The sequence below is a fragment of the Nesoenas mayeri genome, assembly GCF_963082525.1.
Source record: "Nesoenas mayeri genome assembly, chromosome: 1".
Classification (NCBI taxonomy): domain Eukaryota; kingdom Metazoa; phylum Chordata; class Aves; order Columbiformes; family Columbidae; genus Nesoenas; species Nesoenas mayeri.
Genome location: NC_137541.1, coordinates 106855654 through 106871012, shown reverse-complemented (window position 1 = coordinate 106871012; position 15359 = coordinate 106855654). Strand labels below are relative to the sequence as shown.

At 38.0% G+C, this 15359-nt stretch overlaps 1 protein-coding gene across 1 annotated transcript in view; it reads right to left on the bottom strand.

Moving 5' to 3' along the window:
* Positions 1 to 1981: 1981 nt before the first annotated feature.
* CDKL5 (cyclin dependent kinase like 5) overlaps positions 1982 to 15359 on the bottom strand; it is a gene marked incomplete at both ends in the record, with an annotated part of 73493 nt that continues 60115 nt past the window's right edge. Inside the window, 4 exon segments of the mRNA XM_080352982.1 lie at positions 1982 to 2368; positions 3664 to 3783; positions 4846 to 4968; positions 8384 to 8486. Coding sequence (XP_080209108.1) covers positions 1982 to 2368; positions 3664 to 3783; positions 4846 to 4968; positions 8384 to 8486 — 733 coding nt within the window.

The following is a 15359-nucleotide window of genomic DNA, read 5'->3' as shown; positions in this document are numbered from 1 at the left end:
GTGCCAAATTTGCCATTGTTAGAACTTTGGTATGACTCGAGAGGTACCGAACAGCATGTCCAGTTTGCATTGTTATCCAAGTAGGAAGTTCAGCTCTTACTGCCTGGCTGCTTCTGTTAACTACATCTATGGCTAAATCATCGAATTTACATTCAGGTTAATCTCTTTTTGGAAAAGACAACGTATTTGCAAGTACAAGGGTCTTATGAGGACAGCAGCTAGAAAACAAACTATGCTGCAGAGTAACGAGGGAGTTGAACTAATGTGTTTAAAAAGGAAAGATTGTATTGTTCTGACACTACAGGCCCGACTCTCCTCTTATTGCACAAAGTTTAGACTGACAACTCTTTTGACTCCTACTGGCTCACCTTCAATTTAGTTTGCCAGTAGCAACAGAGGAATCAGGTTGGGTATTTGCTACACTCGACATTCACCAACGTAAGGGCAGTTTTAACAATGTTGTACAGGAGACTGGAGCCCAAAATCTAGTATTTTGCTGAGACTGGTAACGGAACTGTGTATGGGAATATTCGGATAGTAAGACCTAAGGAGAAACCCAGCTGCATGGCAACCTTCTCCCTCAATATCCAAATATCAGATTTGTAGCTTCAAATACATCCTGAAATATAATAAAAAGTGCAAGAATAGTTTAAATTTAAATACAGTGTTTATCTTATTAGTTAATAGATTGCTAAACAAGATGTAAAATATACATATGCATAAAAGCTTATACCATGATCTGAAGTGCCATGCTATGCGTGTCAAAAGTTTGGCATTTCACTTGCAATTCATGCTATGTTTCTTTGGTTTTCACCCCTGCTATTAAGTGGAAGAGCACCTGCTTTAGCTTGTAGTCATGGGACACTTTATCTTTTTAGAGGAAACAAAAAATTGGTACTGGGGCTCTGTGCTCTTGATGCAGATGCTGAAATCCCATTAATATTACTAGGAAAGCTAAGGACACAGGGGAGAACACACCACGTTTAGATTACTGTACAGTTCTGCAGTCTCTTACATGTAGCCAATACTTCCAACAAAATAGCCCATAATAAAGCTTAGAACTGAATGTTGTCTTTTGTTTGTTACCAATAATGCCTATAATACTGGGCTGTCATAGCTGAGCAAGATTCATACTGTTACAGTCACGTTTATATCCACATTCAACTTCCTTTTATTAGAAGTATAATACTGCACTTTATATCACAAATGTATAAAAATATGGCAGATAGTGTCATAACAATACTTTTCTTTTAAATGAGTATATTTAAAAAACAGACAGTTATTTTCCATTTATATATATATTTATATATAGAATAAAATACTCCTGATGCAATATATAAATGTTACTGTTAGGTTTTTATAGAAACTACTGTAGCTGTTGCACTGCTTCACAATGTTTCAAACAGCTCAAAATAACTTTACATTATAACATAAAAGATATGATTATAACAGTACGATATTAGGTCATCATAAATAAATATTACAAATCCTATCAAATATGGAAGTTTAAAAAACAAATTTAAGACATACAATTTAACTTTAAACCCTTAACCGGGATACACTTTTATCACATAAACCCCACTGTTTTAACTAGGCAGCAAAAAATGTAGTAAGGGCATAGGTCTAGACATGAATGTTTTCACCCTTATAAGTGCCAATACATACCAGAAGTCTCCCAGCTTTCAGACAGAGATGTGCACGCAGCTGGAATGTAATGCGAGAGAAAACAGCAATGCATTTTTCTCCCTGACCGGCACACTCTGCCTGGCATTCAGCGACATTTCTGACGACCGGTAATTCATAATTCAACTTGTTTTCCTGTATAATCCCTGACTCTCACTGTGGTGCCAAACAGCATAGCTCCACATGTACATATTGCACACCTTTATAAAGCTGAAAATGCAAGTCTTACCATCACCAGAACCACCACTGCTCCCCTACGCTGATCTCCACCTCGACTGGCCTATCTCCCGGAGTGCAACTACAAGGCCGTCTCTTTCAGATCGTTCAGGTTTGGCATTCGCGACCGGTTGGTTCGGTTATACGTGTGCCCGTTCTGTCCGCTCTTGGCCGGCAGCTGGTCAGAGTAGGGAGGCCCATCGCTGGCGCTCCGGTTCACTGGGGAGACGTGCCAGGTGGGTTCCAGCTGGCTCGGGAGCTGCAGCGTCGGCCGGCTTTTCGGCTGAGGCTCTTGTCGCACGTTGCTGCTGCCGCTGCCGGAGCTTTGACTCATGGGGTGAATTCGCACTTCAGAAAAAGAAGCTTTGGCTGGCTGACTGGGTAAGGGCTGGAAGCGAGGCTCAGCAGGGACAGGGTGATTTGAAGAGGAGAGGTGTAAGAGCTTTCGGAGAGATTTTAATGGCTGGTTCTGAAAGACACGGGGAAAAGCACTTGACCTTCTGCTCACCACCGTATCAGACTTCCCATAACACAACTGTCATATCCTAAACTGAGTTTCTTGTACGTCAGAGGACTTCTTAGCTTTCAATTTGTATTAATTTGGAATATTTCCTTCCAAGCTATGACTACACAGCTGAGAAAATGTCTTCTCATTATGACTCAATCTATTAGCTACCTGAAAAGATGGAACCTTTTCCACACCAGAAAAAAAAATTGTTTCCATCAATTATTTTAACCTTGCTACCTATGAAAACGGAGGCATAGACAATTGCATTAGCTGCCCATCTGTCACTAATCCTTCTGTTCACTTTGGAACCTCATCCACATTTCATGAGGCACAGACATCAGAAACACAAAGCTCCTAAAAACGTTCTAAACATCAGTTAGGGGTTAGAGAGTCTTGTGCAATCATCTGCACGGAAATAAGGGCTGGCAGAACTCAGCAGTTAGATATTTTGTTTGCCAGCAGCTGGGTGATCCGCTGCTCTAGTCCCTCACAACTGCTTTAACTGGTGAGCTGGCTGAAGGAAAATGGAGACATGGGGTTATTGAAATGGCTAGCAAGAGCCTGGGGAAGTCTCTGAGTACACAGAGTGGTATGAAAACAACCTCATTAAATTCCACAGCTCACAGAGCAACTTGCTTCTTCAAACACTGCAGCTGCAACAAACACTTTTCTTCAGTTTTCAGTGTTGTAATGGCAACAGAGCATTGCACTGAAGCTCCCTCCCAAACCCTGCCCCCAAGCTCATTTTAGAACTGGAGAAAATAAGCTTGCATTAGTCCAGTGCTATGCTCCAATAATGCAGACTGCTTAAACTGCAGCCTGTGCCAGCTGAGGTACAGCTGCACCATGACGTGGTCGTGATGCTCTGGTGATCCCAGCAAGTACCAAACTGTGCCCAGCAGCAGTGAGCCCTCAGCGTGCACCAGTCCTGGCAGAGCCAACTTCAAGGCTTTCCTACAGTGCTGCAAAGCTACCACAGACATGCACCGAAGCATCGCTTGCCTCTAAAACATAACCAATATTTTGAAAGGCTCCAAGACCAACACAGGGACATTTTGTCTCTTTTCCTTGTCATTCATATCTAGATTTTCAAAGAATTACACAGGACTACAGGCACATGATTTTTTTACATTCAATGCGCAGGGAATGAGGAGGCTGGGAAATAACGTCAGATGCCATTTTTCTATTCACCAGAGAAAAAGCTGTCAAGATACCTCAGTGATGTTAAAACACAGGGAACTGATAATGCCACTTACATGAGGCTGGATTTCTGTCATCTTCTCAGGATGCCAATCCTTCTGCCTGCTGCTCTGGTGATTAGAAGAATGAATGGCTTTCTGTAATGCCAAGAGATCCTGACCATCACTGCTAGGCATCTGCAACAAAATATTAAATACTTGTTTCCTTATATATTCTTAAGGATAGCTGTAAATCATTTCCCCCAGTTAATTACAAAACGCAAGTGAAGCCCATTACTGCAGCAGAATTGCAATGACCTTTCAATATCTTTCCCCATAGTAAGAGCAAGTGGCTGTGGATATCATGCAGATTTGCTAAATATACCCTTAGCCCTTAAAGCATTCACATGCTGTTAGTGTTATTTGCTGTAAGAGAGGGCAGTTAAACAAGGCTTTAATACAAAATAAAAATTAAACAAAAAAAAATGTTGAGCCTCTTCTTCATTTAAAAAGCGTTCCATACTGCAGTTAAGACCATGGATCAGTTCTATAAATTTGTTCCTGAGTGAAACAGACCAAAGTTTCTCTCAACTGATGTCTGGCTGATTTTGCAATCACAAACCCAAGAGTTTTTCCTTTCCCTGTCTTTCTCCTTCTCCACAAATATCCCACACTAAAGCAAAAAATAAGAAACTCTCCAATCTTCTCCCCCTAACAAGCTGAAAATCTAACAAAATTTAACCTATTTTTAATGCAAGCTGTGTTTTATAATGAACAATTAGGACAAACAAAAATACAACAGAGGCATGAGCTAAAATTTACTTTTCAGATGATCTGTTGTTAATATTTGATTAATTAAATATATATATATAAAGGATCAGTTGCATAAAAAAATGCATTACCAATACAGCTATAAAACAAACCAGGTTATTTATTTTCCTGATTGAAATGGAATGAGACAGTGTAAATTTTAAACATACATGATTTCACAACTGTTTTCCTCCTTCAGTCTTAATCCCAGGGCTCATTCTCTCTGGAACTTGTACGTTACATTTTCCGCGTATCAAATACTAAAAAAAATGTAGGCACAATCTATTTCAACAGAACTGCCAATTTTACCTAAATTTATCGAACTGGCCCAAGATACTTAACTGGCATGAAGAGAAAGTGATCCCATGAAAATAAAACACATGCTGCTGTAGTCAGTAAAACAAGTTTACTGGAGCATTTTACAGTGCTACTGTACTTAAAAATTAATACCATGGGTAGAGGGACTACAGGAAGCTTTTTCAAAGAAGAACTATGCTTTAAATTATTCTTTGAATTAAAAAGAGGAAAGAGGGATTTCTTGATTCTTGGATTCTCCCCGTTGGTTGATTCTGTCTGCAATATAAGATACAAAAACTAAATGCATAGTATTTCAATTCAAGAGATCTGTCCTTACCATATATATATATGTATATGTATATTCTTTTTTAAAATTCTGACAATATATGGTATCAATCCTATAATTTGCTTTGGGAAAATACAATAGTGATTGAATGAAAAATGCATATGGAACAAATTCAAAGACCTCAATGCATTAAAAGCATGTAAAAATAAATCAGTATACCAGTTCTTAAAGGCATGTTCATTAGGAATGCAGAGTGTGTCTCAAAGCCTTTTGGAAACAACTGGTAGGTCTTGTTGACTTTACTGAGCTTTGGATCAAATGCTGTAATACTGGCAATCATTTGTTACTTATGATAATGACCTGAAGTGGTATGACATTTCTTGTTTTTATATAAATAAAAAACAAAGATACACTAGCAAGATTAGCAATTGGTTTTAGAATGAGCAGTTGATAGTTAGCTTTAGAAGAAATAAAAGTATCTTATTTGTAACTTGTCAAAAGAGCTACGGCTCCGGGATGAATTATTTCAGTTCTGACAAAAATACACCTTCAGTTACTTCATGTATTGCAAAGGCATTGGCTGTTTTATTTTAATTTCTGTAACACAACCAATGAGCATACCAATGGTTGCATAAACAAACAGAACTATCAAGTCTTAAAATTATGAATGGGACTACTTGTCACCTCCTCAGGTACTAACAAGCATAGGACATATACACCGTACCTAGTATTATTCTGCCTATCAAAAGAAAGCTTTATAATACAATTTAATGGTTACATGACTACAGAGAAAGATGGTTGTACTACCAAATGCTTGGTTTTCAAACAGCTTTCTCAGCTTCTAGATTAACGAACCACAGTCACTAATTAGCATAACTTCTTTAGGAACTTCACAGGTTGAAGAATTTCCCGTTTGAAGTTCAGTAAGTCAAAAAGGACGCAAAGCATCAGTAGGAGAAATGCTGACCCGCAATTGTTTTTCCAGAGCATACAGTTTCTTCAGACCCACAGCTTGCAATATGTGCCCAAATCTGCAAAACTCGGCCTCCTCTGAAGATAGCTGCCTACTGACACTGTGCACAACCCTCAGCAATATCACATTGTTTGGTGGCAGATGGCAGAAAAAACTGTGACTCTTTTGCTACCTGACTAAAAGACTCCAGATAAGACAGATGAAAAGGAGAATGGGTAAGAACAGCTCCACAAAAGCAATATTGCAAAGGATTCTCATAGCAGGCAGTAACAATTGTCATCCCATGGGGAACTGCACCTGGAGAACTCCAGGGAGAATGATGAATGGGAACAACCCAGCCAGAGGAAGTGTCAGGAATTGGGATCAGTTCTGGGCTATTAGAGATTTTGAGAATGCCATTATTAAGACGTCTTCAACGTGATTTCAGATGGGTTTTATTACTCTTATGATGATCACCAGCAAAATGAGACTTGCCAGAGGACAGCAGAAGTAAACAGTAGCTAGCAGATGTGCTATTATCACTCTCTTAACAAACATTTTATGACATGCTTCTCAGGACTGTGACCGTTCTCTGGTCTAATTTGTTATTTGCTGCAGAAAGTCTGTGTCAGAGTAAGTAAGTGGAATTACATACTTCTGGGACTCCAAAATAATTTTAAGCCTCAGAAAAAAACTTCGGTAGTCGCAAGCTATATGTTAGATTTTTAATATGAATCCATAGTAAACATTATTCATGTAGTTGAAGAGCTAATCTTACAGTGCTGTTAACAGCTTTTACTACTGAAGTCAAACTCAGTGCTGAACTGAAGGTAATAATTATTTTTTGTGCTGGAAGATCCTAATAAACATCATAATGTTCATTAGGTAGATGTCCTCAACTAACAGACAAAAAAGAACAAAGAACAGTGCCTGAACCACACACTTGTACACACATTGGTGGGTACAGCCTATCCCTAGATACTGTCCTGGATAATGTATAAACCTGTCTTGTCTTGTCATCAGTGATGTCTTTGGTAGCTATAGATCAAGGTACTTGTGATTTAGATGTTTTGGAATGTGCCAGATTTTGAGATGCAACACAATCCAATCTATATTTCCTTTGCACAGTTTAATCTGGAAGTAGTCGATATACCATCTATCAGCTGGTCTTTTGAAGTGTTCCTTGCCACCATGCCTGAATAGCTGGAATCACAGTAGAGCAGAACAGTGCAAATTTAATACTTGGAACCACTAGCCCTACATGTGCTATTTTTTCATGGATGTTTTGACATCAAATAAGCCCAGAATTACAATCCAGGTATTTTGTTCAGTTGTGTGATGCTAATGGTCATATTTGAACTGGGTACACATATTGTGATATCAGGATGAACAAGTTCAGAAGGAGAGGTAGATGCCACTCCTCTAAAACCTGCCCGGCAGGAAGGTGAGGTGCATTTTTGAGTGCTACTGAACACACATATGCACATGTTCCACACAGTTCAAAGAAACAAACAAACAGTAAGTCTGATAATTTTCAACAGATCAGACCTCTACCAACAACCAGTCATGCCACCTCACTCTATGACAATAGATATTTTGATTTAGTTACTCCCCCTTCTCCTGGAGTGAGCATGATTTAAACCATTTGGAGAATCTTCAAAACTGTAACTGCAGTTCCACTTACAGAGACATCACAACTTTATGTAAAAGAGTATTTTACTGTTTCTGGAACTGTCATTTGAGAATGAGATGATGTTTCATTACTTCCGTTCTTAGGGAGATTTTCATTATAAAACTTTGTGAAATGTTAATATAGCACTGCTCTCTGACAAAAGAAAGTTCTTTCTCCCTCCCAAAAACTAGATGAAAATGTAAAAAAATGTATAAAAGACACTGAAGGCTTTTACCAAACAACAAAAGCCACAATCCATTCCCCCAGTAAAACATGTTAAGAGTGATGAAGACACATCCTCCTCATTCCCACTGCACGGTGCAGCAAGAAGAGGGAGGCTGTTTTCAAGACACTGCCAGGAAAAAGACTGGACAGAATTCTCATTTATAACAGTTTGGTCTCCTCCTAATGGGTGTCTGAGATTATTCAGGCTCTGAGGACACACAAGAATGCATTTGCTATTCTTGGAGTGATATTACCATACCCTGCAAAAGAATTTGCCACAACATCAGCTTAAAACCTGCATCAAAACTGGCTCTCAAAGGGTCTGAATGAAAACAAAAATGCACAAGACTAGTAGGTGAAGAAATACTGAAAAAGCAGATAAATAAACCTTAAAGAGGGAAATAATTTAATTTTCATATAGTGAAGAGATAAAATAAAAGAACAAATAGATACCTGGGGGCACGACCACAAATAATACACAGGAATGGTACTAATCTAGCATGTTAAAATGGCATAACTCAAAGCTGATAAACATATTTAGGGTTTGCATACTTACGGTTTGAGATTTCTTCTTTTTCTTTTTTATTGCCCTGAAAAAACCTTGCTTTTCTTTCTCCTTGAGCTGTTCTGAGTGACTGTTAAGATTTTCAGGACTTTTCCTAAACATGAAATAAGGTATTGTAAGAGAGATTTTATTTTGATATTATGTAATTTCTGTGTAATAATGAGATCTTATGCCAAAGAATGCAAATTATTGATTAAAGCAAAAAGATCCTTAATGTTTTAGCATTCATTGGTTCAAGGGTTACTATGCAAATACTGGATAAATAGTCTTACTAAATGGGACAGGAGGAACACAGTGTTAGGGGAAAATGTTTAGCTCAAATCAGTGAATAGTTATTTAGGGAAAAGGAAAGCATGCATTTTCATTTTATTTTAGCCAGAATATTAAAATAAAAATATCTCACACAAGGTCTTCAAGGAAAATGAAAATCAGATCTGAGAGAACATACAAATGGTGATGAGATATAAAACCACAGGTCTAGTTTATCCAATGCTTGCTGGAGAACCAAGAGTTGGGAAGTTCAGCAGGGAGAACCGATTTCAATTGAACTTCCTGACCTTTGCTGACATGGTTCCAAATTTATCACCAGGGAAGCTGGGAATCTACTGTTGTCTAGTTCCACTTTAAAACTTCACTTAGTTTGTTCTGTGTGGGTGAGACAGGGCTGGCAAAAGACGACCCGAAAGTGGAACAGGTGACTTGCCTGAAGACTGAATTTCCACCTTTTAACTTGTCCACACAGTTGAATTAGCTACTGCTGATAAATGGCATGTTACTTCAAGTATACACATTAAACTATATATGCAAAGTACTGCTACGGAGTAAAACGATGGTTTACATAAGACATTGGTGAGATATGATTGAATGCAGTTCTAGTGCCCTTTAAAATCGTTTGGAAATTGGAAATGGTGCAGGAAAGTGTCACAGAAATAATTTCAGAGATAGAAAGAATTGCTTACATTAAAAAGTCAAGAGATTTCAGCCTCTTTAGTATCTTAAAAAACACAGCCTCACCAGCTTCAACATATAGTTTCCTTGATTGTGGCGCACAAGTACTTATCCAGGAAGAAATTACAGAGTACTAGAAGGATTTTTAAAGTAAAGGGCAAAGCCATAACAAGAACAAGTAGGTGGATGATGACGCCAGAGAAGTTATATTAGAAATAAGGCACCGATTTTAACCATGAGAATCATTAATCATCAGAACAAACACCTTAGTGAGGAAGTGGATTTCCCATCTTTGACATTTCAAATCAGGACCTCATACTCTTCTGGGAGACACACATTCATCAGATAAGTTACTGAGCCTGGGCCCCAGAGAATAGATGATATTCAATGGCAACTACCATAACAGAAAATCATACTGGATGACTTAATAGTCCCTTTTCACTTTTAAATTGTATGAAAACAAAAATGAAGTTATTCTACTCTCTTTATGGAAAACTTGGAGGAAAGCCACAGTTCTAAGGGCTCTGGATGACAAACAGGAGCAGCTTTCCTTGGAGCAACTGTAATGTAGCAACACGGAACTCTCTGCTATAGTTATCTTTGGCTTCTAATTCTAGCATTAAATGCTATGCTATCAGCTGGTGATTCAGCTGCTACTACATGCCAAGCTATTTTTTTTTTCCCAAGCAAAAATCCCCAAAACACATAATTGGGATCAGAATCACTGGAGTCATCCTCCTTATTGATTAGAGTACCTTCACTCTGATAGGTGGTTTCATCAATTCCTCAGTTTCCACACAAAACCACCTCAAGCTCGAAGTGCTACCTGGTTCTAAATAAAAATACATACAGTGTTTAAACACTGTAATAAAGTGCAATTGTTGAGTAAGAGAACGAGCCTAGACCAAAGATTTCTAGGCAGAGAGGATGGTGGAAATTTTCCTAGTTTAGATTTTTGGAACTTACGTCTAAATAAAGGAAACACATTCAGGTCACAACAACATAGATTTAACGTGAAAATTACAATGCTACAGGAAAAATCTTTAGTTGAACATAATTATCAGATTTATAACGCACATTTTAAATTTATTGGATTGCTAAGGATTCCTGTTTCTGTCAGGTCCCTGTATTTGGTTCCGCTGTGTAACAGCAGTAAGGCAGTCTTTTATTAGGACCAAGGAGAAAGCCTGAGAGAAAAGACTACTGACAGCCTTACAGATTTGGTGAACTCACAAGACTGACTTAACACAGAGAAAAACCTACCAAATTATTTACTAAATTATTTTTACTTAATTTGCTAGAAAAGCTGGAGGAAAGCATGTACCCCAAGTATCCTGCTTGTACTATGCAAGTCATGTGAATGATGCTGAGAATCCTTCAGAGCCTTTCCCCAAAGGAGCTCCTGTGCATCCACATCTGCAAATTTACCCCAAGCCACAGCCCCAGTACAAATCATCAACCCCGTGACTAGATTGGCTGCTGAGAAACCACCATCATATCACAAGAAGTCCCCATATAATTACTCTACATCATACTTTAAAATTTTTCGATGTTTTGCTCTGGCTTTTCTGTTTCAAGGTCTATTTCAAAATGGAGATGCTGTGTTTTTAAAGGTAAACTTAATCTTCAGAATAAAGCTTGGGACAATTTTTGCCACACTTCTAGACAAAGATTCACTCAAGTGTAATTGTTTTCTTTGGCCCAGTGAACCTGGATGAGAAACCCGCTCCTTAAAGCAGACAAGCAGAGAAGTGAAATTCTGCACCATCAATTCCTCTTTATGGCTATAGTGACTGGAGAAGAAAAATAAGGGACTGAGAAGTCTGCTCATTTTCAAACTGCTTGCCCCAAAGCCAGTGGTTTTATACTGACTGGTTTATGTCATTAACTCCTATGACTCATGTCGCAGTACAGTTGTCTGAAAAAGCATTGACCTTGAAAAGTAACTGCTTCAGAACACATGCTCATTACGTGAAGAGAGTGAACATATATAGCATTATAGCAGGAAGCTTCAACACCAGGATTTTGCACTGAGTAAAAATAGAGCAGAACATTTTGATCGATGAGATGAGACACTGGGATATTTTAGGCATCCCAAAAGATGATTTTCAGTCAGTGGGCGGTACAGGAAAAATTAGGATTATCAGAAAAAAATCTGTATGGTATAGTAATTCAACACTAAACTCTTACAATAAAACTCCAAGTATCTTGGTGTTTTGCACAAAGCATCAGCTCTTGAAAACAGTTACGCCAGAATGTTTTACACGGTGTCTCTTCCACTAGCAAGTAAACCCAGCCCTAGAGGAGAGTCCCCACCCAGAGAGCTCATCCTCCAGCAGAAACCACAGCAAAACGTGCTGCGCTTTGTTATTTTATGTTTGTGTGCCCTTCACATGCCTAGGACATATAACGTAGATCACATTGGTTCTTCTGATCTGAGACATTTGGAAAAAGCATAGGTATAAAAAGAAATTCCGTGATTATCAGTAACATTTACTGCCCCATGGCAGGAAAGGTGTCCAGCTTCATGCAGGTACAATGAGGTGTAGCAGCAAACATGCGTGGGGCAAGCAGACTGATGTGCTTTAATATTAACTAAAAAGAATAACTATGAAGCATGCTGCTCTCACGCTGCCATAGATTCGTACTGCAGACAGCATTCTGGGGGGGGGCAATTCCTCATGCTTGTTTGAGTCATTCTTCAGCAACCCTCATCTCAGCAGGCAGCTTGGCTTGGAAATCCCCTTTAACTGCCAGTGTACTACTCCCTTTATGAAATCACTCACAATTAAACAATAAGGGTTTTGTGTAATGAAGAAGTTACTGAAATCTCTGAAGTTTTCTTCGGAAGCTAAATGAACAAACGTTAATTCTCCAAGTTAGCTTTTGGTTTTGCTTCAAATAAAACCCTTGGCAGTTAGAGAGTTACCACAAACAACATAAAGAAAATGTCAGAAACTAGTGAAGCACCTCAAATAGATGGTTTACTTAAGGTAAGAATCTCAATCCCACAAGCTGAAGCCCGTACTAAGATTTCTTGGTCTAATAGCCTGACATTGAAAGCTTAAAAATCAAAGATCAAATCTGAACTTTGCTTGGAGCTACTTTTTTTTTTTTTCTTCTTAAAATGTGGAAAAAGAGGATTTTTATCTGGAATAAACTCCAGATCTACATTATTATACAAAGAATATCACCTAGAAGCCATTAAAGCCACTAGATCACCATACATACATATGCATATATATACACACATATATTTTACATTCTCTACCCCTCCCTCCCCTGGTATCATTCAACATTAGTAACCATAAAAATTTGGAAGAGGTTGGTTTTGTAAACTTCTGAAGCATATACTTCAGTAGGCTTATTTTTTGGACAGAATACTGATGACTACAAATTCTGGAAAGCTTCCTTGCAAATAGAGACTGCATCATCTCATGTTTAGTACAAAACAAAAGCACTGATGATTGGGGAAGGGTCAGGGAAGAGGCACTAGTTACTAGAAGACTGGTAGGGAGGTTCAGATGTTGCCAAATAGATGAATAAAGCAAATATATTGGATGACAATATGTATGCAAGAGTGTAGTGCAGGAAATGTCAGAGGGAAAGCTACACTGTCAGGAAAGTGAACATCTTCAAGCTGTGCAGAGCAGATGCCTAAAGCCTCAACCAGTGTAACACATACAGGTGACTTTTAAGCTTTCAAGTTATAAGTTTGTAATTTCCTAGTATTTTTCCAAATTCAAGAATGCTGTAAATGAACTGGACGGTATTTACAAGGCAGCAACAGCTGTACTGCAGACACAGCTGTACAAGCCCGAAACTAGCTTTGCTCCAATCTTGGTAACCTTAAAGTTTCAGGAACAGTATGACTACCTTCTTACACTGATACAGTGATATTATAGCCAGTCATGTCATGTTTACAAAATACTGTACTATTTTGGAGTTTTGAAAATTAATGGTAGGTAGATAATTGTAAGCCTTTGACACTCCTAACAGTAGGATGTTCTTTTTTTTGTTCTTGAACGAAAGTTTGTGTGTGTTTATTACTATTATACAGATATACAAATAATAATAAATATTATATATATAGGTTTCCTCTTTTTATTGTTTTTGCAGGAAGGTATGATGGATGCTGTAGAATATATGACAAGCTGTTTGTCATAAAAAGAATACATTTAAATGGACATTACAGGTCTAAACAACAAAGCTTTCCAGAAACCCCCAGGTATCTTGCAAGCAATGGATGCACACACTTCCAATATCATGTGAGATAAAGTACTGCATGTTGGAATTTATTCCAAAGAGATATTTAGAACTATAACAATAACAAAGGTAACTCAAGCCAAAATTTTGGCAGACTGGCAGAACAAGGTTAAGCATCTTGCCTATACCTATTGATTTTGGCCAGCTCAAGACAAAGCTCATACAAGTGAAAGAAAATAAAACATCCACTCTGGTATCAAAAAGGAAAAAAAATCGAAAAAGTTCAAGGTCATTTACAGGAAAATAAACCCTGGCAAAGAAAATATTTTCTAGAAGAGGAAAAAATTGCCCTTTTTTCAAATCAAGTTGCCTGAAGTTCAGAAATGATCTAGTAGTTGAAGAGTAAAACCTGATGACAAAAGTCGAGTTTATAACATCTTTATTTTTAAAGAGGCAGGACAGCAGGGACAGAGTGAAGAAATGCACACAAAGACAAGGGAACATCTGTGACAATTCAGTCTAGCAACCATTCACAAAATCTTTGACAGAAGAAAAGCAACACAAAGCAATAGTATGAAAGCAGCAATATTTTACAGTTGTGGCAAGTCGAGGTGGAATACATGTCACTCATAATTTGAGACGAATTGTCATGCACCATTTACGTATGTCAGTCAAACATCAAATATTTACTTCATCATAAAATTGATGTAAGCAGAATCACATTCCATTAGAGCTTCCGACATTTTCATAGGCGTTTACACAACTTCTATACAGAAAATTAAGTAGAGGAACATAGACTCTACATCACTCAGGAATCTGATTAAGCTGCATTTATGGCACAGAACAATTTTGAAACAACATTAGACCATTGCCAGGACAACTTGCACAGAGTTAACATGTAGAGCTGGGCAGGAAACATTTCAGGAAAATAGGGAGTAGGAAAAGCAAAGAGCAACACATGCCAAAACAGCAGTAACTTGGTGTTGTGGGCACTGCCGTTCCTCCTGTTCCGCAAGAAGAAATACATGTTCTTCTGTGGGTTCTTCTCTCAAAGGAGTTGTTCCACTTTGTGAAAATATCTGAGTACATTAATTGGAGCAAGAACTTAAATCTAACTGTCTCAAAGTTAACGAAGGGCTTTATTCACTGGGCCATATTCAGCATCTCTGTGGTCTTTTCACTATTTCAACAGCTTCAAAAGAATATATTGAGGGAAACAGAGAATGTGCTCCAGAAAAACCTCTAACTTCTATTTCAGGGCGCTCACTTGTTAGATCTAAGATCGTGGTTCAAGTCTCTGGTTTAAATAATGAAGAACAAAGGCCCTGCACTCAAGTTCCTCACATTCAAAAAAATAATGCTGACCTCAGAATATTTGTTATTTTGAGTGTATCTGTGGTTTTGACTGGCAATTCCATCCTGGAGCTGAAGTATCTTCCCAATAAACAGTTGGTGTCCCTTTGAAAAGTTTTGGTTTTGATAATTTGGCATTGGAAAAAAATACTTTAGTAAAAAAATTCCCAACCAGCTCTAATTACATATGCTATTATTTCAGTTCAGACTTAAAATGACATTACACGTTTCTTTGCAGTGACCACGTAACAAGAGGTAATATATTGCTGAATTATATATAGAGAGCAAAACAAGATTCCCATTGGCTTGTGTTATAGGCAAGATAAAAAGATTCAGATATGAAGGACAACAAAATTTGTAAAAGGGTTCAACAGTAGGAATAAATACCTTATTTAGCCACATAAGTCACAACATAAGTACCACCTTTTTTACATAAATGACTGGATTCCTCAGCTAACTT